The 18,833-nt window shown below is 45.2% G+C and overlaps 1 protein-coding gene and 1 long non-coding RNA gene across 2 annotated transcripts; both read left to right on the top strand.

Moving 5' to 3' along the window:
* Positions 1 to 1,786: 1,786 nt before the first annotated feature.
* On the top strand, positions 1,787 to 8,786 carry LOC135980989 (uncharacterized). The gene is made up of 2 exons (XR_010597950.1): positions 1,787 to 2,411; positions 6,418 to 8,786. It is a non-coding gene; the product is annotated as an uncharacterized LOC135980989 (long non-coding RNA).
* Positions 8,787 to 17,383: 8,597 nt separating this feature from the next.
* On the top strand, positions 17,384 to 18,382 carry LOC135972532 (olfactory receptor 52E4-like). The gene has a single exon (XM_065550783.1). It carries the CDS (start codon positions 17,384 to 17,386, stop codon positions 18,380 to 18,382), a length of 999 nt encoding a protein of 332 aa, XP_065406855.1.
* The last annotated feature ends 451 nt before the right edge of the window (positions 18,383 to 18,833 follow it).

Raw genomic sequence — 18,833 nt, 5'->3', positions numbered from 1 at the left:
GGTTCCAAAGAGGATGGATCTAGACTGTTCTCAGTGGTACCACATGACAGAACAAGGAGTAATGGTCTCAAGTTGCAGTGGGTAAGGTTTAGGTTGGATATTAGGAAAATCTTTTTCACTAGGAGGGTGGTGAAGCACTGGAATGGGTTCCTTAGGGAGGTGGTGGAATCTCCTTCCTTAGAGGTTTTTAAGGTCAGGCTGGACAAAGCCCTGGCTGGGATGACTTAGTTGGGTATAGGTCCTGCTTTGAGCAGGGGGTTGGACTGGATGACCTCCTGAGGACACTTCCAACCCTGATAGTCTATGATTCTATGATTATTAAATCTCAAAATGCAAAGTTAATTGCTAATGGTAAATCTTATGACATAAAAATTTGGTCGTGATGGTAAACCTATGAGAAGGTGAAGCAGACATGATTTTGGAGGAAAGCTTTTGGACATACTAGGAGTAATCAACAAGAAGCTGTATGTGACTAAGCCATACTGCTTCTCATCTAACACCTGTTCACAGGCTCAAATCTTGTCAGAGGAGGGAAATGATAATAAACCTGGTCTGCTCTCTGGAGTGGGAAACTGAGGCACAACACCTCATGGTGTCGATGAATATATGTATTGAGTTATAACTAGTTGGAAAAGCACAATGCTTAACAATGCAGTATAAAAACACACATTTGCTGACTTTTGAGATCACTAGGCTGATTTACAAAGTGTTGAAAGGTACACAGAAGTTTGCAAGAACACCGGTGGATAAAAACTACAATGTTTGCAACACTTGAGGGTTGTACGGTCAAAAAGTAAAGTGGCCCTTGAGCACACTGCTCCTGCATCAGTCAGTGACTAATACTCCTGCAATAAACTAAGGGGAGAGGTGTGACATTCTGTGCCCCAAAGCAACACCCTGGCAGCCCCATATTTACCATAGTGATATGACTATAATGTGATTTTTACAAAGTATATAAAATATGTCATGTAAGAGATCAATGGAAAAGTTATGATTTGCTGAATATGATTACACTATTTGTATGCATGTATCATTTTGTACCTAAAGTTCTGAAAGCATGCAAGGGCATGTGACCAGCTCCTGGGACACTGAACTCTATATTGTGTCTGTACTTTTCCACTAACTGTGCTGGGGGCTTTTGCTTGGAAAAATGAAGCTCCCTCCACATGGCAGAAGCTATAAAAAGTGGAAGCAACATCATCACTTCACCTCACTCCCCCACAACTGAATACAAAAGACGTTAGAAACTGGGACTGAACTGGGGCTGTGCTCCCAGGCTGATGGGATTTCTAGCCTGTGTGTGGAAGATTGGTGGATTGTTTGTCCCATCGGGGTGACACAGTGTTTGATTCAAAGCCTGTCTAGTGTATTAGATTTTGATGTTGTTTATTTCTCAGATTTCAACTTTGTTCTTTACACTATTACTTATAATCACGTAAACAATCGATCTGTCTGTAATTAATAAATCTGTTTTATATTGTTATACTTAATAAAGGATGTTGTTTTAAACGTAAAAGCGAAATCTGTTCAGCCTGATGTATTGTCTTCTCCACACTGAGGGAGGGCCAGACTGGGAAATAAACTTATACTTGTCAGGCTTTTGGCCAGGGCAAGACAGTACAGCTCTTGGGTTCCAGGGCGGGGAGCTGGAGGGAACTGGCTGGAGACTCTCTATTGTTGTTTCATGACTGGCTAGTGAAATCATTCATGTAACTGCAGCTGGGTGTGTCCCTGTCTGTGTATAGCTGTGTAAGTGCAAGACCTGAGAGGATTGCAGCTTGTCACAGCTGTTAGAACAAAGGCCAAATACTCGCCTATTATTTCAGCTGTTCCCCATGGCCATAAACTCCCTTTCCCATATATGAACATATAGCAAGACAATCAATCAAAGGGGCTCAACAAATGTATCCTATTTACGGCCCCAACAGATGTATTCTATTTACCCCTAAAAAGGAATTTAAAAATTCCATAGGTCAGCAGAATGTATGCACGTTAAGTCATTTGTTACTGGGTATAAAAAGGCTTGCTCTACGCTTGTAAGGTGTGTTCCTCCCTCTGGCATGAGTCGAGGGGGACACCCGCTCAGCTGACTGATCAATAAAGAACTTGAAGCCGTCTTCTAGACTCCCGTGCCTCCTTGGGGTAATTGGGCAGCTCCAGGGGGAAACGAGCCCATTTGGCTAACAAATGGCGACCACGAAGGGACTTCTCTCCCTGTAGAGGGCACTGACCGACGGCCGAGGGCGATTCCGAGGAGTGGCCACCTCGAGCGGTTGGTTTGCTCGGGCCTCGGATCGTCACAATCGGCCGGGGCGGCTGTGTCCTCTCTAAAGAGAACTCTGAAGGACACGGAAGCAAGATGGCTTCAGAAGAAGGGGAAGTCTGACTGCCGGACGCGGCCACTTCGGGCGGTAAGTGCGTTTACCTCCTGGGTTTGAGGAATAACGCCCCCGAGGTGTGGGTTGGACGGTGGAAATCCCCTAGGCAGCCCGTATATTAATATTGTCGTAGTATTGTAAGTGTATTGTCGTCGTGTTTGTGGGTAAAGGGAAAGCAGCCAACGGCCAATGAGTAACGTCACTAACTCCACTAGTCCATGGGCCGTTCTTAACAATTATTGGGACTTGGAGCAGCCTCAGGGATTGCTCTTGTTTGTGGGAGGGGTAATCTTGTTTCTCCTCTTGATGGTGTGTTGGAAACCAAGATTGTAACTGATTAAGGGATCTGTGTAAAATGAGTAAGTGCCGCTGACAGGTCTGAGGCTTAAGCTGACTTCAGCCGCCCCAAGACTCCTGCGAGGGGAAACCCGGTGACCAGGATATCTTGATTGCAAGGGGGGTCAGCCGAACCTCGTGGCCCAGCGATATCTGAGTTAAAACTAGATCCCTAAAAACCCCTTGATACCTTTGTCTTGAACGAACCCCTGGGTAGAACATAATGGGGTCCGGACAAAGTACCTTCTCCAGTACGCCCCTGGGATGTATGCTGGATAACTGGAAGGCGTTTAGACGCCAGGCTGATTATGGAACTGTATTATGTAAAGACAATCTTGTAAGATTTTGTACTCTTGAGTGGACAACCTTCGGGGTGGAATGGCCCGAAGGGGGGACACTCAAGCCAGAAATTGTACAAGCAGTACATAGCATTGTGACCCGGGATGGGCATTGGGACCAATATCCCTATATAGATATATGGCAGGACCTCGTAGCCAATCCTCCCCCATGGTTACAGAAATGTAAAATACAAACTATTAAAACCTTAATGGCCTGTGCCCCTGTTAGGAAACCCTGTTTCCCCGTTAAGAAATCCTGTCTGTGGGCTGTGATTCCCTCTGCCCCAGATCCTATGCCCCCTCCCCCTTTGTATCCTGGTCTCCCCGTTCTGGCATCCTCAATTGAAATCCCCCCCCACATCTCTGAGGATAATGCTTCAGCTGAAAGGGGTGAGCCGAACCACGAGGACCTTTCCAAACAGGAGTCCCCTTTAACCTCTCTGAGCTCCTCAATGTCTAACCACACCAGGAGAAAGACTGGCCCCGTGACAGCTCAGAGCTCCGAAACGCAGTGGAACTTGTCATCTGACTATAACCCTGGGGATATTCGGTTTACCCTTATTAGCTCATCGAGCAAGGGTGGCCTGGTACTCCAAGGGCCCCTGCAACAAAATTATTTGTGTCCACTGCGGGAAACTGTAGCCCCTGAGGGCAATCTCACTATGGTATATGTTCCCTTTACCACTAGTGATCTATATAATTGGAAGCAACAGAATCCCCCGTTCTCAGAAGAAAGGGGCCTGCATTTTAGCCATGGCCCTAAGGGAAGGATATGAAGAAAGGGGGGACAAAGTTAAGGGATGGCCAGGGCCACCGGGGCCCCCGCCTGGGTCAAAATCAGTGCGCTATCTGTAGGAAAGAGGGGCACTGGAAGAATGAATGTCCCCGGTGACAGGCCATGGGAAAGGAACGTAAAAACAAAACCCCGTCCCTTCCCATCCTTTACAACAACACGGGGTGTTCAGGGGAGGGATCTTCCCCATAGGGAAGCCGAGGGACCCAGCGGCCCCTCCTGGCGGCACAAGCTGCCAGTCTGGATCCCACGGTAAAAATTAATGTGGAGGGCCGCCCAATTGAAGCCCTTATTGATACTGGGGCCACTCTTAGTAAGGCTCCCCGAGGTAGAGCTCGGGAATGTGCCATGGTACAGGGGATAGAGGGACAAACTACAGCTTTGGAAAAAACTTTGCCTCTCCTAGTAAAGGTAGGGGACCGCCAAATTTCCCACCAATTTGTTTGCAGCCCCTCTTGCCCCATCGCGCTGCTCGGACGAGATATTCTTACTAAACTACAGGCAGAAATCTCGTTTGATAAAGGGACTATGGAAGTTAGAATCCCTAAGCAGCAGTCCTCAAATTACCAGATGGCCCTGATAAGCGCTGGAAATCACTTCCCGGAGTGCCGGGGGAGGAATGAAGAAAGCCAGCTGTCAGGGGTTAACCTTGAGGTTTGGGCAGAGGAGGGAGGCGTCGCTCGAGCCCGGAATGCTTCACCAGTGCATATTTCCCTTAAGGAAGGAAGCAGCCCGGTCCGAATCTGACAATACCCTCTTAAGCTGACTACTAGAATCGGGTTAAAACCTCTGATTCAAAAGTTTCTGCAGTGTGGGTGGATCAGGGAAGGCACGTCCCCATATAACACTCCGATAATGGGAGTGCCTAAGCCTAATGGGCAGTATCGGTTGGTTCAGGACCTGAGACAGGTTAACAAGTTAATGGAGGCTCCCTATCCAGTCGTCCCGAATCCCCATACTATTTTGGGCCAAGTTCCCAAAGAGCACAATTGTTTCTCTGTAGTAGACTTAAAAGATGCCTTCTTTTCCATCCCCCTTGATTTGGAATCTCAGAAACTGTTTGCCTTCGAGTGGGAGGACCCAGATACTCACTATAAGGCTCAATACCTCTGGACCGTGGTCCCACAGGGACTTACCTGTGCACCCGAGATTTTTGGCAGCCAGTTAAGAAGGGACCTTGCCCCATTCCTGGCTAGATACCCCTCATGTAACATAGTCCAGTATTGCGATGATTTGCTCTTAAGTACTGAAACAGAGGCAGCTTGTAAAGAGCAGACTGTAAAGCTCCTTAATTACCTTGGGGCACAGGGGGATAAGGTTTCAAAGGAAAAAGCACAATTGGTTAGGCGACAGGTCACTTTTCTTGGGTATCATTTGTGTCAGGGAAGTCGTAGTCTAGGTAAAGAAAGAATCCAGGTGATACTCAATAACCCTCGACCTCAAAACCCCCGAGAGTTGAGGGCTTTTCTGGGGTTGACTGGGTTTTGTCGACTCTGGATCCCTGACTACGGGGGAAGAGCCAAACCATTATATGAATCCTTAACTAAAGAGGGTCTGCTCCATTGGACGTGGACCAAAGAGATGGAAAAAGCATTTCGAGAGCTAAAAGAAGCCTTGGTTCAGCCTCCCGCTCTAGCCCTCCCCGACCCTCGGAGGCCGTTCACTTTATACGTTCATGAGAGGGGAGGGGTGGCTGCTGGAGTTCTATGCCAAAGGTCGGGACCAACCTGGCGACCCATTGGATACTACTCAAAGGTGTTGGACCCTGTCGCCAAGGGGTGGCCTGCCTGTTTACGGGCCGTTGCAGCAACCGCTCTCCTTGTACAGGAGGCTGAAAAATTGACCCTGGGAGGGGACACTGAGGTTGTGGTTCCCCACGGGGTGCCTCAAATACTGGGGACAGGTGCTGGGGAAAAGCATTTAAATCCCAGTCGACATACCAGATATGAAGTAGGGCTCTTGCTAGCCCCTAACTTAACCTTTAGGACAGTTAGCTCCATAAACCCAGCTACCCTGCTGCCCAATCCTGAGGTTTCCCACGAGACCAGCCCCACTCATGACTGTATTGAGGTTTTGCAACAGGAAACCAAACCCCGCCCTGATCTCTCAGATTTGCCGTGGTCCAACCCTGAAATTGAGGGGTACGTTGACGGGTCCAGCTATGTGATAGATGGCAAGCGGTTTACCGGAGCCGCAGTAGTAATTAAGGACAAAGGAATATACAAATTTAAACTCAGCCCTAATTTGTCCGCTCAAGCGGCGGAGTTAGTGGCCCTTATCGAGGCTCTCCGGTTGGGAGCTGGAAAAACTATTAACCTGTATACTGATAGCCGCTATGCCTATATGGTGGTACATGCTCACGGGGCCCTGTGGAGAGAGAGGGGATTTATCACAGCGTCAGGCCAAAGAATTGCACATGGGAGTCTCATCAAGACACTCCTTGAGGCTTTGATGCTTCCCCTCCGGGTTGCCGTGATACATGTGCGTGCCCATGGAAGGGCCCCGGAGGCTGAACAACGTAGATATAATACTATGGAAACAGGTTTCCGGGTTGCAATCTGTCTTGTTGCAGCTTTATCGATACGCGGCGCCATTCCAGGCTCTCCCCTTGGACCAGACCGTGCATCCGTTCCGGATCGGTGACCAGGTCCTTGTCAAGAAGTGGAAACGTGACCCCCTTACACCACGGTGGGACGGCCCGCACACTGTCTCGCTCATCAGCCAAACTGCAGTCAAAGTTCTCGGGAGCGACAAATGGACACACCATACACGGGTAAAGCGGTTTCTGAGCCCTAGCCCGGAGACTGAACTAGCAGAAGAGGACACCGGCCCTCTGCCCGCCCCGGCTCCGGACGCCCGGGGTGGCACAGGTGAAGACTCTACCTGGGAGTACCAGTACTTGGACGGACTAAAGGGACTGTTTAGAAAGAGATAATGAAATTGCTGCTAATATCTTTGTTTATATGCTTCCACCACTATTATGGTTGGGAGAATAGGTTTTTATAGCTAGGGGAGACAATAGCAGGATCCTTTAACCTCAGTAACTGTTGGGTATGCGGAGGCCCAGGGGATTGGAATGAATGGCCTTGGGTAGCCCAGCCAGTGCCAGCTAAATGGTGGATTAGTAATTTAAGTATAGTCCACAAAGGAACAGAAGTTTGGGATGAGGATAATAGCCCTTGGCGACTCTATTCCTCTGAGATGGGGATCCTTTGTCTCAACCGAACAAAACCAGAAGGGGTGTATGTGGGCAAAAGCCAATGTGACTGGACTCTATGACTAGGATTTGACTGCTATGATCACCCTAGTTGCCATACGTATGACTGTTCTAAATATCAAGGACGGTGGAACCATACCCACGTAAAACTCACTAATCATAGCTGGGTACAATGTTCCTACCAACAGCATACTGGCGAAGGCTGTAAGGCAGTTGGACAAGATGGGTTCTTTGATGCCCTCTTTCTAAGTTGCCAGCGAGATAATACCGACAGTAAGGATCACGTGGTACGCTGGTATCAGTGGGCATGACAACATTCTAATGGAACTCGGGTAACCCATTTTAACCATTTTTGGTCTACTACCAATAGCCCTAAATTTGGTTGTAATTGCGCTTGGAAGGAAGGGGCTGGGCCTTGGAAATGTGACTATTGTAATCCTGACGGTACATCTATTGTATTAGGGGGACCCCTGGAGATGGGTAACTCTTTGTATTATGAAGAACCGGGCCCCGAGGATTACCCCGAGACCTGGGATGGCCCCTTTGCAAAAGGACAATGGGCCCTAAAAGGCCATTACTGGATATGTGGGCAACACGCATATCGGAGATTGCCTCCAAATTGGACAGGAATATGTTATGTCGGGTACATTAGGCCCTTGTTCTTTCTACTACCCCAAATTCAGGGAAATAAGTTAGGAATTAAGGTATATGACGACTTGATTAGGGAGAAGCAGTCCGTTGATCCCGCATTAACCGCTGGAAGCTCCCAAACGTGGGGAGCTCAAGAGTGGCCCCCTGAAAGAATTATACAACATTATGGTCCAGCCACATGGAATCCTAATGAGTGGATCTCAGGGGCAAGGGAGCCCATTAAATCGGATAATTAGGCTGCAAGCCATTTTAGAAATAATAACTAATCAGACGGCTGCAGCTCTTGATCTTTTGGCCGATCAGTCCACTCAGATGAGGAATGTGCTCTACCAGCACCATCTAGTTCTTGATTATTTGCTGGCAGAGGAAGGGGGAATCTGTGCAAAATTAAACGAATCTAATTGCTGTTTACAAATAGATGATAATGGAAAGGCGGTAAAACAGCTAACAAAAGAAATGAGAAAGCTGGCCCACGTCCCGGTCCAAGCATGGGGTGGGTGGAATACGGACTGGTTCCCGTCCTGGTTACCACAAATGGGATGGCTCCGAGAAGGCCTTCTTCTCTTTATACTCTTTATTACAACCCTATTATCCCTAGCTTGCTTTGCTCCCTGTGTAGTTGCATTAGTCCGACGAATGGCTAATCAAATTGTACGCCAACGCATGATGGCACTATATCAACCGGTTAAAGTTGAGGATTGGGGGCCATAGGGCTCTCAAAATGCTTTTAAGGGGGGAGAACCTTGTTAGAACAAAGGCCAAATACTCGCCTATTATTTCAGCTGTTCCCCATGGCCATAAACTCCCTTTCCCATATATGAACATATAGCAAGACAATCAATCAAAGGGGCTCAACAAATGTATCCTATTTACGGCCCCAACAGATGTATTCTATTTACCCCTAAAAAGGAATTTAAAAATTCCATAGGTCAGCAGAATGTATGCACGTTAAGTCATTTGTTACTGGGTATAAAAAGGCTTGCTCTACGCTTGTAAGGTGTGTTCCTCCCTCTGGCATGAGTCGAGGGGGACACCCGCTCAGCTGACTGATCAATAAAGAACTTGAAGCCGTCTTCTAGACTCCCGTGCCTCCTTGGGGTAATTGGGCAGCTCCAGGGGGAAACGAGCCCATTTGGCTAACACAGCCTCACAGTGAGAGTGGGCCCAGATTGGTATGCGAGAGGGCTTGGCAATCCCCAGTTCCAGGTTACAACCCAGGGAATTCCTTTCCACTCTGCCCCCAGTGATCAGGCCCTTCAAGACTGGGAGTCCATTTCCCTGTTGTCATGTGGTCACTTACTGACAGAGAAACTGTGGTTGTGGAAGGGAAATCAGGAGACTTAGGTTCTGTCAGTCCATGTCTGTGTGACCTTGGAAAAGTCATGTCTCCCCGTGCCTCAGTTTACTGATCAGTGAAATGGGTTTGGTTCATAGTGACATTCCTTTGCTAGCTTTTGAAGATCCATCAATGAAAGTGGCTACACAGTATAATGATAGTAACTGATGAGAAGCACTGATCTCTGATCCCTTAGTGGAAGCCCCACATGTTTGCTGTAAGTGCTTGTGTGTCCTCTTAGTCAAGTTTCTCCAGATCTCTCTGTCTACTATCTCCCCATCTATCCTGAGAATTTACAGGATATCAGATCCTCAGGAGAGTTAGGCATTATCCCTAGTTTTCTTACTTATTAACTATATGTTTTAAATATATCCACACAAACCTACAAAGCAGCCAATTCCTCTCTGACTGAGCACAGAGCCCAGGAGTTCTCATCTCACTTTGGGAAGCTTCCTTAATTGCTGTTTACTCCTAAAGCTGGATAATTAGCACAGAAGCGGAGAGTTGCTTGTCTCCAGTCTGTTTACATTCAGATGCTCCCTTGTCCTCTAGAGGCTGAGCGAACCCCACTGGGATTACACAGAGCCATATTATGAACTGTGCACACTGTGTCTGCTCTCGGCATCAGATGATGCTGCAGATGCCGGATTCAGAGCGGTGCGGGTCACGGATACCTGAGCGGGATTCCTAGGGAGGACACTTCCATCTCATAATTCACAGGTACCCATCTCTTGATGAGGAGCTCACGTGATCAAAAAACCCTTTGTAACGTGGGTGTGGGGGGATAGAGAGAAAGTCTGTGGTCCTTTCCGTTCCACACAACCATGAATCATCCCAGGGCCCTTGCCATAAGTGGTGAGTTTGCTAAAGTATCACTGGGCAAAATGTCACTGATTTCTGTGCACCCCTGCGCATCCCGCCTGATGGCCTCCAGCCCCAAGGTGGTGCATTTCAGTGGCACAGTGAAACCTTCAGAATGAAAGGTGTTAGTAGATGTGAAATACAAAGCCAAATTCTGAGACACGGCCCATACTTTGCTCAGGCCCCAGTGAGGCAAAACTCCCCTTGGAGCAAGAACTGAGTACAGATGTCAGGAGCCAACTGTGTGTTAATACAGACATTGTCACCCTATCCTCTTACATATCAGGTCTCTGTCTGTTAATGGGGCAGAGGGACAGGGGCGGTTACCTGACTTTTATCTGCTGGAAAGCTTGGAGGTGCTATTGTTCCTCGATAGAAAAATAATTAAATTTTTTCAACATGGATAACGCACATTTCTCCTAGCTTCGTTTGAGAAGTCAGTTGAACTGTTATGCCTGAAATTAAAAAACAAAAAACAAAAAAAACCAATTCTTCTCGAAGCAGACACCCAACATGTGATATTTCAGTCCAAACTCCAAAAATTTGGCAACTTACAGAATCATAGAATCATAGATTATAGGACTGGAAGGGACCTCGAGAGGTCATAGAGTCCAGTCCCCTGCCCGCATGGCAGGACCAAATACTGTCTAGACCATCCCTGATAGACATTTATCTAACCTACTCTTAAATATCTCCAGAGACGGAGATTCCACAACCTCCCTAGGCAATTTGTTCCAGTGTTTAACCACCCTGACAGTTAGGAACTTTTTCCTAATGTCCAACCTAGACCTCCCTTGCTGCAGTTTAAACCCATTGTTTCTGGTTCTATCCTTAGAGGCTAAGGTGAACAAGTTCTCTCCCTCCTCCTCATGACACCCTTTTAGATACCTGAAAACTGCTATCATGTCCCCTCTCAGTCTTCTCTTCTCCAAACTAAACAAACCCAGTTCTTTCAGCCTTCCTTCATAGGTCATGTTCTCAAGACCTTTAATCATTCTTGTTGCTCTTCTTTGGACCCTTTCCAATTTCTCCACATCTTTTTTAAAATGCGGCGCCCAGAACTGGACACAATACTCCAGCTGAGGCCTAACCAGAGCAGAGTAGAGCGGAAGAATGACTTCTCGTGTCTTGCTCACAACACACCTGTTAATGCATCCCAGAATCATGTTTGCTTTTTTTGCAACAGCATCACACTGTTGACTCATATTTAGCTTGTGGTCCACTATAACCCCTAGATCCCTTTCTGCCGTACTCCTTCCTAGACAGTCTTTTCCCATTCTGTATGTGTGAAATTGATTTTTCCTTCCTAAGTGGAGCACTTTGCATTTGTCTTTGTTAAACTTCATCCTGTTTAACTCAGACCATTTCTCCAATTTGTCCAGATCATTTTGAATTATGACCCTGTCCTCCAAAGTAGTTGCAATCCCTCCCAGTTTGGTATCATCCGCAAACTTAATAAGCGTACTTTCTATGCCAGTATCTAAGTCGTTGATGAAGATATTGAACAGAGCCGGTCCCAAAACAGACCCCTGCGGAACCCCACTCGTTACGCCTTTGCAGCAGGATTGGGAACCATTAATAACAACTCTCTGAGTACGGTTATCCAGCCAGTTATGCACCCACCTTATAGTAGCCCCATCTAATTTGTATTTGCCTAGTTTATCGATAAGAATATCATGTGAGACCGTATCAAATGTCTTACTAAAGTCTAGGTATACCACATCCACCGCTTCACCCTTATCCACAAGGCTCGTTATTCTATCAAAGAAAGCTATCAGATTGGTTTGACATGATTTGTTCTTCACAAATCCATGCTGGCTGTTCCCTATCACCTTACCACCTTCCAAGTGTTTGCAGATGATTTCCTTAATTACTTGCTCCATTATCTTCCCTGGCACAGAAGTTAAACTAACTGGTCTGTAGTTACCTGGGTTGTTTTTATTTCCCTTTTTATAGATGGGCACTATATTTGCCCTTTTCCAGTCTTCTGGAATCTCTCCCGTTTCCCATGACTTTCCAAAGATAATAGCTAGAGGCTCAGATACCTCCTCTATTAGCTCCTTGAGTATTCTAGGATGCATTTCATCAGGCCCGGGTGACTTGCAGGCATCTAACTTTTCTAAGTGATTTTTAACTTGTTCTTTTTTTATTTTATCCGCTAAACCTACCCCCTTCCCATTAGCATTCACTATGTTAGGCATTGCTTCAGACTTCTCGGTGAAGACCGAAACAAAGAAGTCATTAAGCATCTCTGCCATTTCCAAGTTTCCTGTTACTGTTTCTCCCTCTTCACTAAGCAGTGGGCCTACCCTGTCTTTGGTCTTCCTCTTGCTTCTAATGTATTGATAAAAAGTCTTCTTGTTTCCTTTTATTCCCGTAGCTAGTTTGAGCTCATTTTGTGCCTTTGCCTTTCTAATCTTGCCCCTGCATTCCTGTGTTGTTTGCCTATATTCATCCTTTGTAATCTGTCCTAGTTTCCATTTTTTATATGACTCCTTTTTATTTTTTAGATCGTGCAAGATCTAAAAAGCAAGTGGAAATGAGGTCTTCTAATGGAAGGTGTCAGACAGCCTTAACTACAGGTGATGTCACCAGCACCACCTACAAAGGCCAATCCAGTTGTGATCCCATTCTTCTATGTTCTTTATGCCAATAATGTTGGTAGCAAGGAGTTCTACTGGCCAAATATGAATTACGGTAGCAATTACCTTTTCTCGATGTTATATGTTCAGATGACTTTCAATTTAACTAAATGTTCCTGTGTTCATGTTATGAGACACATGAAATAGAAATGCCTGATCTACTTTCTTTATCAATAGATCCATAGGGTTTAAGGTCAGAAGGGACCATTTGATCATCCAGTCTGACCTCCTGTAAAACACAGGCCCATTAAATTTCACTCAGTTACCTCTGGATTCATCTGAAAGACTTGTGTGTGTCTGGTCTACACTAGGATTTTACATCATAGAATGGTAGAGCCATAGAGTTATAAGGGAACGCAAAGGACAGCTAGTCTATCCCCCTGACAAGATGCACGATTTGTTTTGTCTTAGTCATCTAAGACTGATGGCTATTCACACCTCTTTGGAAAACCTCCATAGAGGGAGCTTCCATGACTTTTCTGGGAGTCTGTTCCATTGGCCTCCTGTAGTTAAAGTTCGGAAGATTTTCCTGAAATTTAATTTAAATGTGCTATGCTGAAATTTGAACCCATTGCCTCTTGTCCTGCCCCTCTGTGGTAAGACAGAATAACTTTCCACCACCTTTTTATGGCAGCCTTTCACGTGTTTGAAGACCACTATCCTGTCCCCCCTTAATCTCCTCTTTTCCAAGTAAACATATTAGTTTCTTTGGTTTGCTCATACGGCTCGTATTCCATCCCTTGCATAACATTTGTTATTTGCCTACGGATCCTTTCCAGGTTCTCTACATCCTTTCTGTTAATTGGTGTGCAAAATTGGACACATTACTTCAATTGAGACCTAACCCACACCGAGTAGAGGAATACAATCTCGTATCATGACTTGCATGTCATATTTCTGCTAATCTAACCGAACATTGCATTTGCCTTTTTTTAAACATTTTTTCTAATGTCCAACCTAAACCTCCCTTTCTGCAATTTAAGTCCACTGCTTCTTCTCTTATCTCAGAAGTTAAAGTGAACACTTTTTCTCCCTCTTTGTAAAAACTTTTTAGGTATTTCAAAACTGTTATCATTTCCCCCCTCAGTCTTCTCCTTTTCAGACTAAACAAGCCTATCTCTTTCATTCTTCCTTCATGGGTCATGTTTTCAAGACCTCTAATCATCCTTTTCTCCAGTTTTCCCAGATCATTTTGAATGTTTATCCGATTCTCAAAGACTTCCAATGCCTCCCAACTTTTTTTATCTGCAAACATAAGTGTACTCTCTATGCCATGATCAAAATCATGATGAAAACATTGAAAAGAACCAGACCCTGAACTGCTCCCTGCGGAACCCCACTTGTTATGCCCTTCCAGCATCACTGTGAACCATTGATAACTACTCCCTGGGAGCGGTTATCCAACCAGTTATGCATCCACCTTATAGTAGCTCCATCTAGGTGGTATTTCCCTAGTTTACTAATGAGAAAGGTAAAAAAAAATATGGAGATATAACTATCTCATAGAACTGGAAGAGACCTCAAAAGGTCATTGAGTCCAACCCCCTGCCTTCACTAACAGGACCAAGTACTGATTTTTGCCCCAGGCTCCTAAGTGGCCCCCTCAAGGATTGAACTCACAATGCTGGATTTACTGGTCACTGCTTGAACCACTGAGCTATCCCTCCCCACAGTTAGGCAAAGCTGTGTCAAAAGCTGTAACAATGTCTAAAGATACCACATCTACTGCTTCCACACATCCACAGGGCTTGTTACCCTGTCAAAGAAAACTATGAGATTGATTTGACATGTTTTGTTCTTGAGAGATCCGTGCTGACTATCACTTATCACTTCATTATCTTCCAGACCTTTGCAAATTGATTCTATAATAAATTGCGACATTATCTTACCTGGTACAGCAGTTAAACTGACTGGTCAGTGATTGCCTGGGTTTCCCTTATTTCCCTTTTTATAGATAGGCACTATATGTGCTCTTTTCCAGTCTTCCGGAATCTCCCCTGTCTCCCATGACTTTTCAAAGATAATAGCTAATGGCTCAGATCCTTCCTAAGTCAGTTCCTTCAGAGTATTCTAGGATGCATTTCATTTCGCGCTCATGACTTCAAGACATCTAATTTGTCCAAGTAACTTTTAACTTGTTCGTTCCCTATTTTAGCATCTGAACCTACCCCATTTTCACTGGCATTCTCTATGTTAAGTGTCCAAACACCACTAACTGTCTTGGTGAAAACCGAAACAAATAAATCATTAAACAACTCTGCCATTTCCACATTTCTTCTTATTATTTAGTAATGGACCTACCCTGTCCTTGGTCTTCCGCTTGCTTCTAAGGCATTTGTAGAATGTTTTCTTGTTACCCTTTTGTCTCGAGTTATTTTGATCTTTTGTGCTTTGGCCTTTCTAATCTTGCCCCTACATACATGTATTATTTGCTTATATATCTCCTTTGTAATGTGACATTGTTTCCACTTTTTGTAGGATCCTTTTTTTGATTTTGAAATCATTCAAGATCTCCTGGTAAAGTCATTGCAGTCTCTTGCCATACTTCCTATCTTTCCTACACAGGGGGATAGTTTTCTCTTGTGCCCTTAATAATGTCTCTCTGAAAAAATACCTGTCTTCTATTGTTTTTACCCTTAGACTTGCTTCCCATGACATCTTGCCTACCTACTCCCCTGAGTTTGCTCAAATCTGCCTTCTTGAAATCCATTGTCTTTATTTTGCTGTTCTCCCTCCTACCATTCCTTAGAATCATAAACTCTATCATTTCATGATCACTTTCCCCCAAGTTGCCTTCCACTTTCAAATTCTCAACCGGTTGCTCCTTATATGTCAAAATCAAGTCTACAACAGCCTCTCTCCAAGTAGGTTTCTCCAGCTTCTGGAACAAAAAATTGTCTCCAATACATTTCAAGAACTTATTGGATAATCTGTGCCCTGGTGTAGACAGCATGAGATAAATTCTTCCACCGACCTAGCTACCACCTCTCAGGGATTACCTGTGCTGAGGGGAGAACTCTTCCATCCATGTAAGTAGTGTCTATAGTGAAGCACTATGGCAGCACTGTTGTGACATTTTAAATGTGAACAACCCTTCAAGCAGATCTTCCAGAAAAACATCCAGTCTGGATCTGCCAACAGGGGGAATTAGAGAATCCAACACTTCCCTTTTCAGTGTGTCCCAAAGGTTAATCACCATCAGTGCTAAATATTTGGCCCTAATTTCAACCTGGAATTTACCTGGCTTCAGCTTCCAGCCCTTTGCACTCGCTCGGCCTTTGTCTGGTAGATTACATGATTTTCTCCTCATGAAAGTCTCCACTTGATAATATTTTTGATAAGTTAAGAGCTCTATACTTTCAAGTCTAACAGTCCATCTTTTTCTATATCCTCCAAGAATTTTTGTGGCTCGTTCTTGCACCCTCTCCAAGTTTTCAACATCTTTTTTCAAATGTGGACCCCCGAACTGGATGCAGTTTATTTCACCAATCCCATGTGCAAAGGTAAAATCCTTCCCCTGCTCCAATTCACCAACTCAGTATTTTCCACTACTAAATCAAATGCCTCTGAGAAGTCAAGGTTCATTCCATCTGCGTGGTTCCCTTGATCCACCAAATGTGTACCCTTGATCAACCAATGTGTACTCTCATAAAAGGATGAAATCAGGTTGATTTGACAAGATCTGTTTTGCATAAATCCTGTTGGTGAATGGCATTACTTACACATCTAGACTTTTTTTAACTAATCCCATACCCGCTTTTCCATTGTTTCTTAACCTTGTCAATTCTTTTATAATAAAACCTCTTCTGATTTATATTGTTGGCTAGCTATATTCCCTTTTTCTTCTATGTTACATATTGCTTCCCCCCTCCCTTCAATTGCTGCCTTCACTTTACCAATAAACTGAGTTTTTACCCAAGTTCTTCACTTTGTTGACTCTGGAATTGTGAGTTTTCTGATATCTAATAAATTCTTATCAAGAATTACCAATATTCATTTATATTTTTCTGTCTAATTTTTTCCTCACAATCAGTTTTGCTAACAATTTTCCTCAGCTTTATGGAATTAGTCCTCTTGGAGCACTAAGTGTGTATAGATAGTACTGGTTGGGAACTGTCCATTTGAATGTATATCAGTTTCCTTGTTTATTTTCCTCTCCTATATCATGTGGTCTCTTCTTTGTCTCTTGTATACTCTAAAGAGTCCCAGACTTTTAGTTCCTCAATAGAGACTGGGTGACCAAAATTGAACACATTGCCGAACATGTTATGCTCCATCCCATATCTTAGGGATCTGAACATTTCTTTTATTTTGTTCACTACTGTGAGTCAGCAGGGGTTTCTCTTGAGCTGCTATCAATGGTGTCAAGGTCTTTTCCCTGATGTATGTTCTAGTTGGGATGTTTCTCTCAGCACATATCTGCAAAATTTTGTTTTTTTCCCCCTCACTGATTTCAAGCAACTGGATGAATAGGGGAACTCCTTTCATTATGGACTCCCTTTCCTGATTCTCATTGCATTAAGGAACAATGATGGATAACCAGTATCCACACTTGTGTTTTCTGCTGGTGCCTCTTGAGGTTCCCCCACCACAACGTGTACAAATTATACATCCAGGGAGCACAATACAAATATGGAATTGGATTTAGTAGGGTAATTATTCATAGTTATTTTCTCTGAATAATGAAAATGTCATTTTTCAGTGTGTGAAACAGCCTCCACTACTGCATGCAGTGTCTCATATTAACGTTGTCTCTCCATTCAGGCATTTCTACTGTGACCATCACCCGAAATCCTGGGAACACATAGAAAGTCAGGGGAGCCTATGGTAAATGCTGAAGACACTCTTATGCCTCAAAGTTGGACAATTTCTCCCCTACACCATGTCAGATTCTAACAGAACCAACTTCACCAACCCCTCCACCTTCATCCTTCTTGGCATTCCTGGGCTGGAGGCAGCGCATATCTGGATCTCCATTCCCTTCTGTGCTATGTACTCCATAGCCGTGTTGGGGAACTTCACCATCCTGTTCATCGTGAAGAGGGAGCCCAGCCTCCACGGGCCCATGTTCTATTTCCTCTGCATGCTGGCCGTCAGCGACCTGGTCATGTCCACATCCACCCTTCCCAAAATGCTGAGCATCTTCTGGTTCAATTCCAGGGAGATCAGTTTCAGTGCCTGCCTCACCCAGATGTATTTTGTTCACTCCCTCTCAGGGATGGAGTCTGGAATCCTCGTGGCCATGGCTTTTGATCGCTATGTGGCCATCTGCCATCCCCTGAGACATTCCACCATCCTGACAAACCTCGCGGTGGCCAAGATTGGCCTGGCTGTGGTGCTGCGCAGTGGCATACTCGCATTACCCTATCCCTTCCTGGTGAGACGGTGGCCATATTGCAGAACCAACATCATCCCCCACTTTTATTGTGAGCATATAGCTGTGGTGAAGCTGGCCTGCGCTGACATCCGCATCAATAGTTACTATGGCCTGTTTGATCTTCTCACTGTGATTGGAATGGATGGGTTTTTTATTGCCGTGTCCTATACCCAGATCCTCAGGGCCATCTTCCGCCTCCCCACAAAGGATGCCCGTCTCAAAACTTTTGGGACCTGTATCTCTCATGTTTGTGCCATCTTAGCTTTGTACATCCCAGATTTATTTTCCTCTCTCATGCTGCGATTTGGCCACAATCTGCCACTGCATTTCCTCATTCTCATTACCGGTGTGTACCACCTCGTTCCACCTGTGCTGCACCCTGTCATTTACGGGGTGAGGACCAAACAGATCCGGGACAGGCTGCTCCAGGTCTTTACTCATAAAGAGACCTAAATGTTTCCTCCTTGTGCTCTGGCTCTCAGATTGAGCTCTGCTCAGAGCTGGCTGGTGCCTGGTGCTGGGGCCTCATCCCTGAATCACTTACTGGACAGACAGAGAGACATTAAACCCTTCCCTGTCCTTACTGTGCTGTGTCAATGTGATGAACTAGGGAATCAGTCTATGTACACTACACTGGGTTGCCACCTTTCTAATTGCTGGTAGCGGGATCCCTGAAATTGCAATCTTGCCTCACCTCTTCTGTCAAGCCTCAACCCTGCTCCCCAAGGCCCTGCCCCTGTCACTTTCTCCTGTCTTCCCCTCCCATTGTCAGCTGCGACCCAGTCATCTCTAAACCAATATGTTCTCACATCTGGCAAGTCACGTAAAGCTTAAAATTTTAATGTTTATTCTTACTTTGTTACTACCTCTGTGGAGAGAGAGATCCCATCAGGACTCCTGGCTG

Source organism: Chrysemys picta, chromosome 1 (genome assembly GCF_011386835.1).
Source record: "Chrysemys picta bellii isolate R12L10 chromosome 1, ASM1138683v2, whole genome shotgun sequence".
In the NCBI taxonomy this organism is placed as follows: Eukaryota; Metazoa; Chordata; order Testudines; family Emydidae; genus Chrysemys; species Chrysemys picta.
This window is presented reverse-complemented; position numbering and strand designations above follow the sequence as displayed.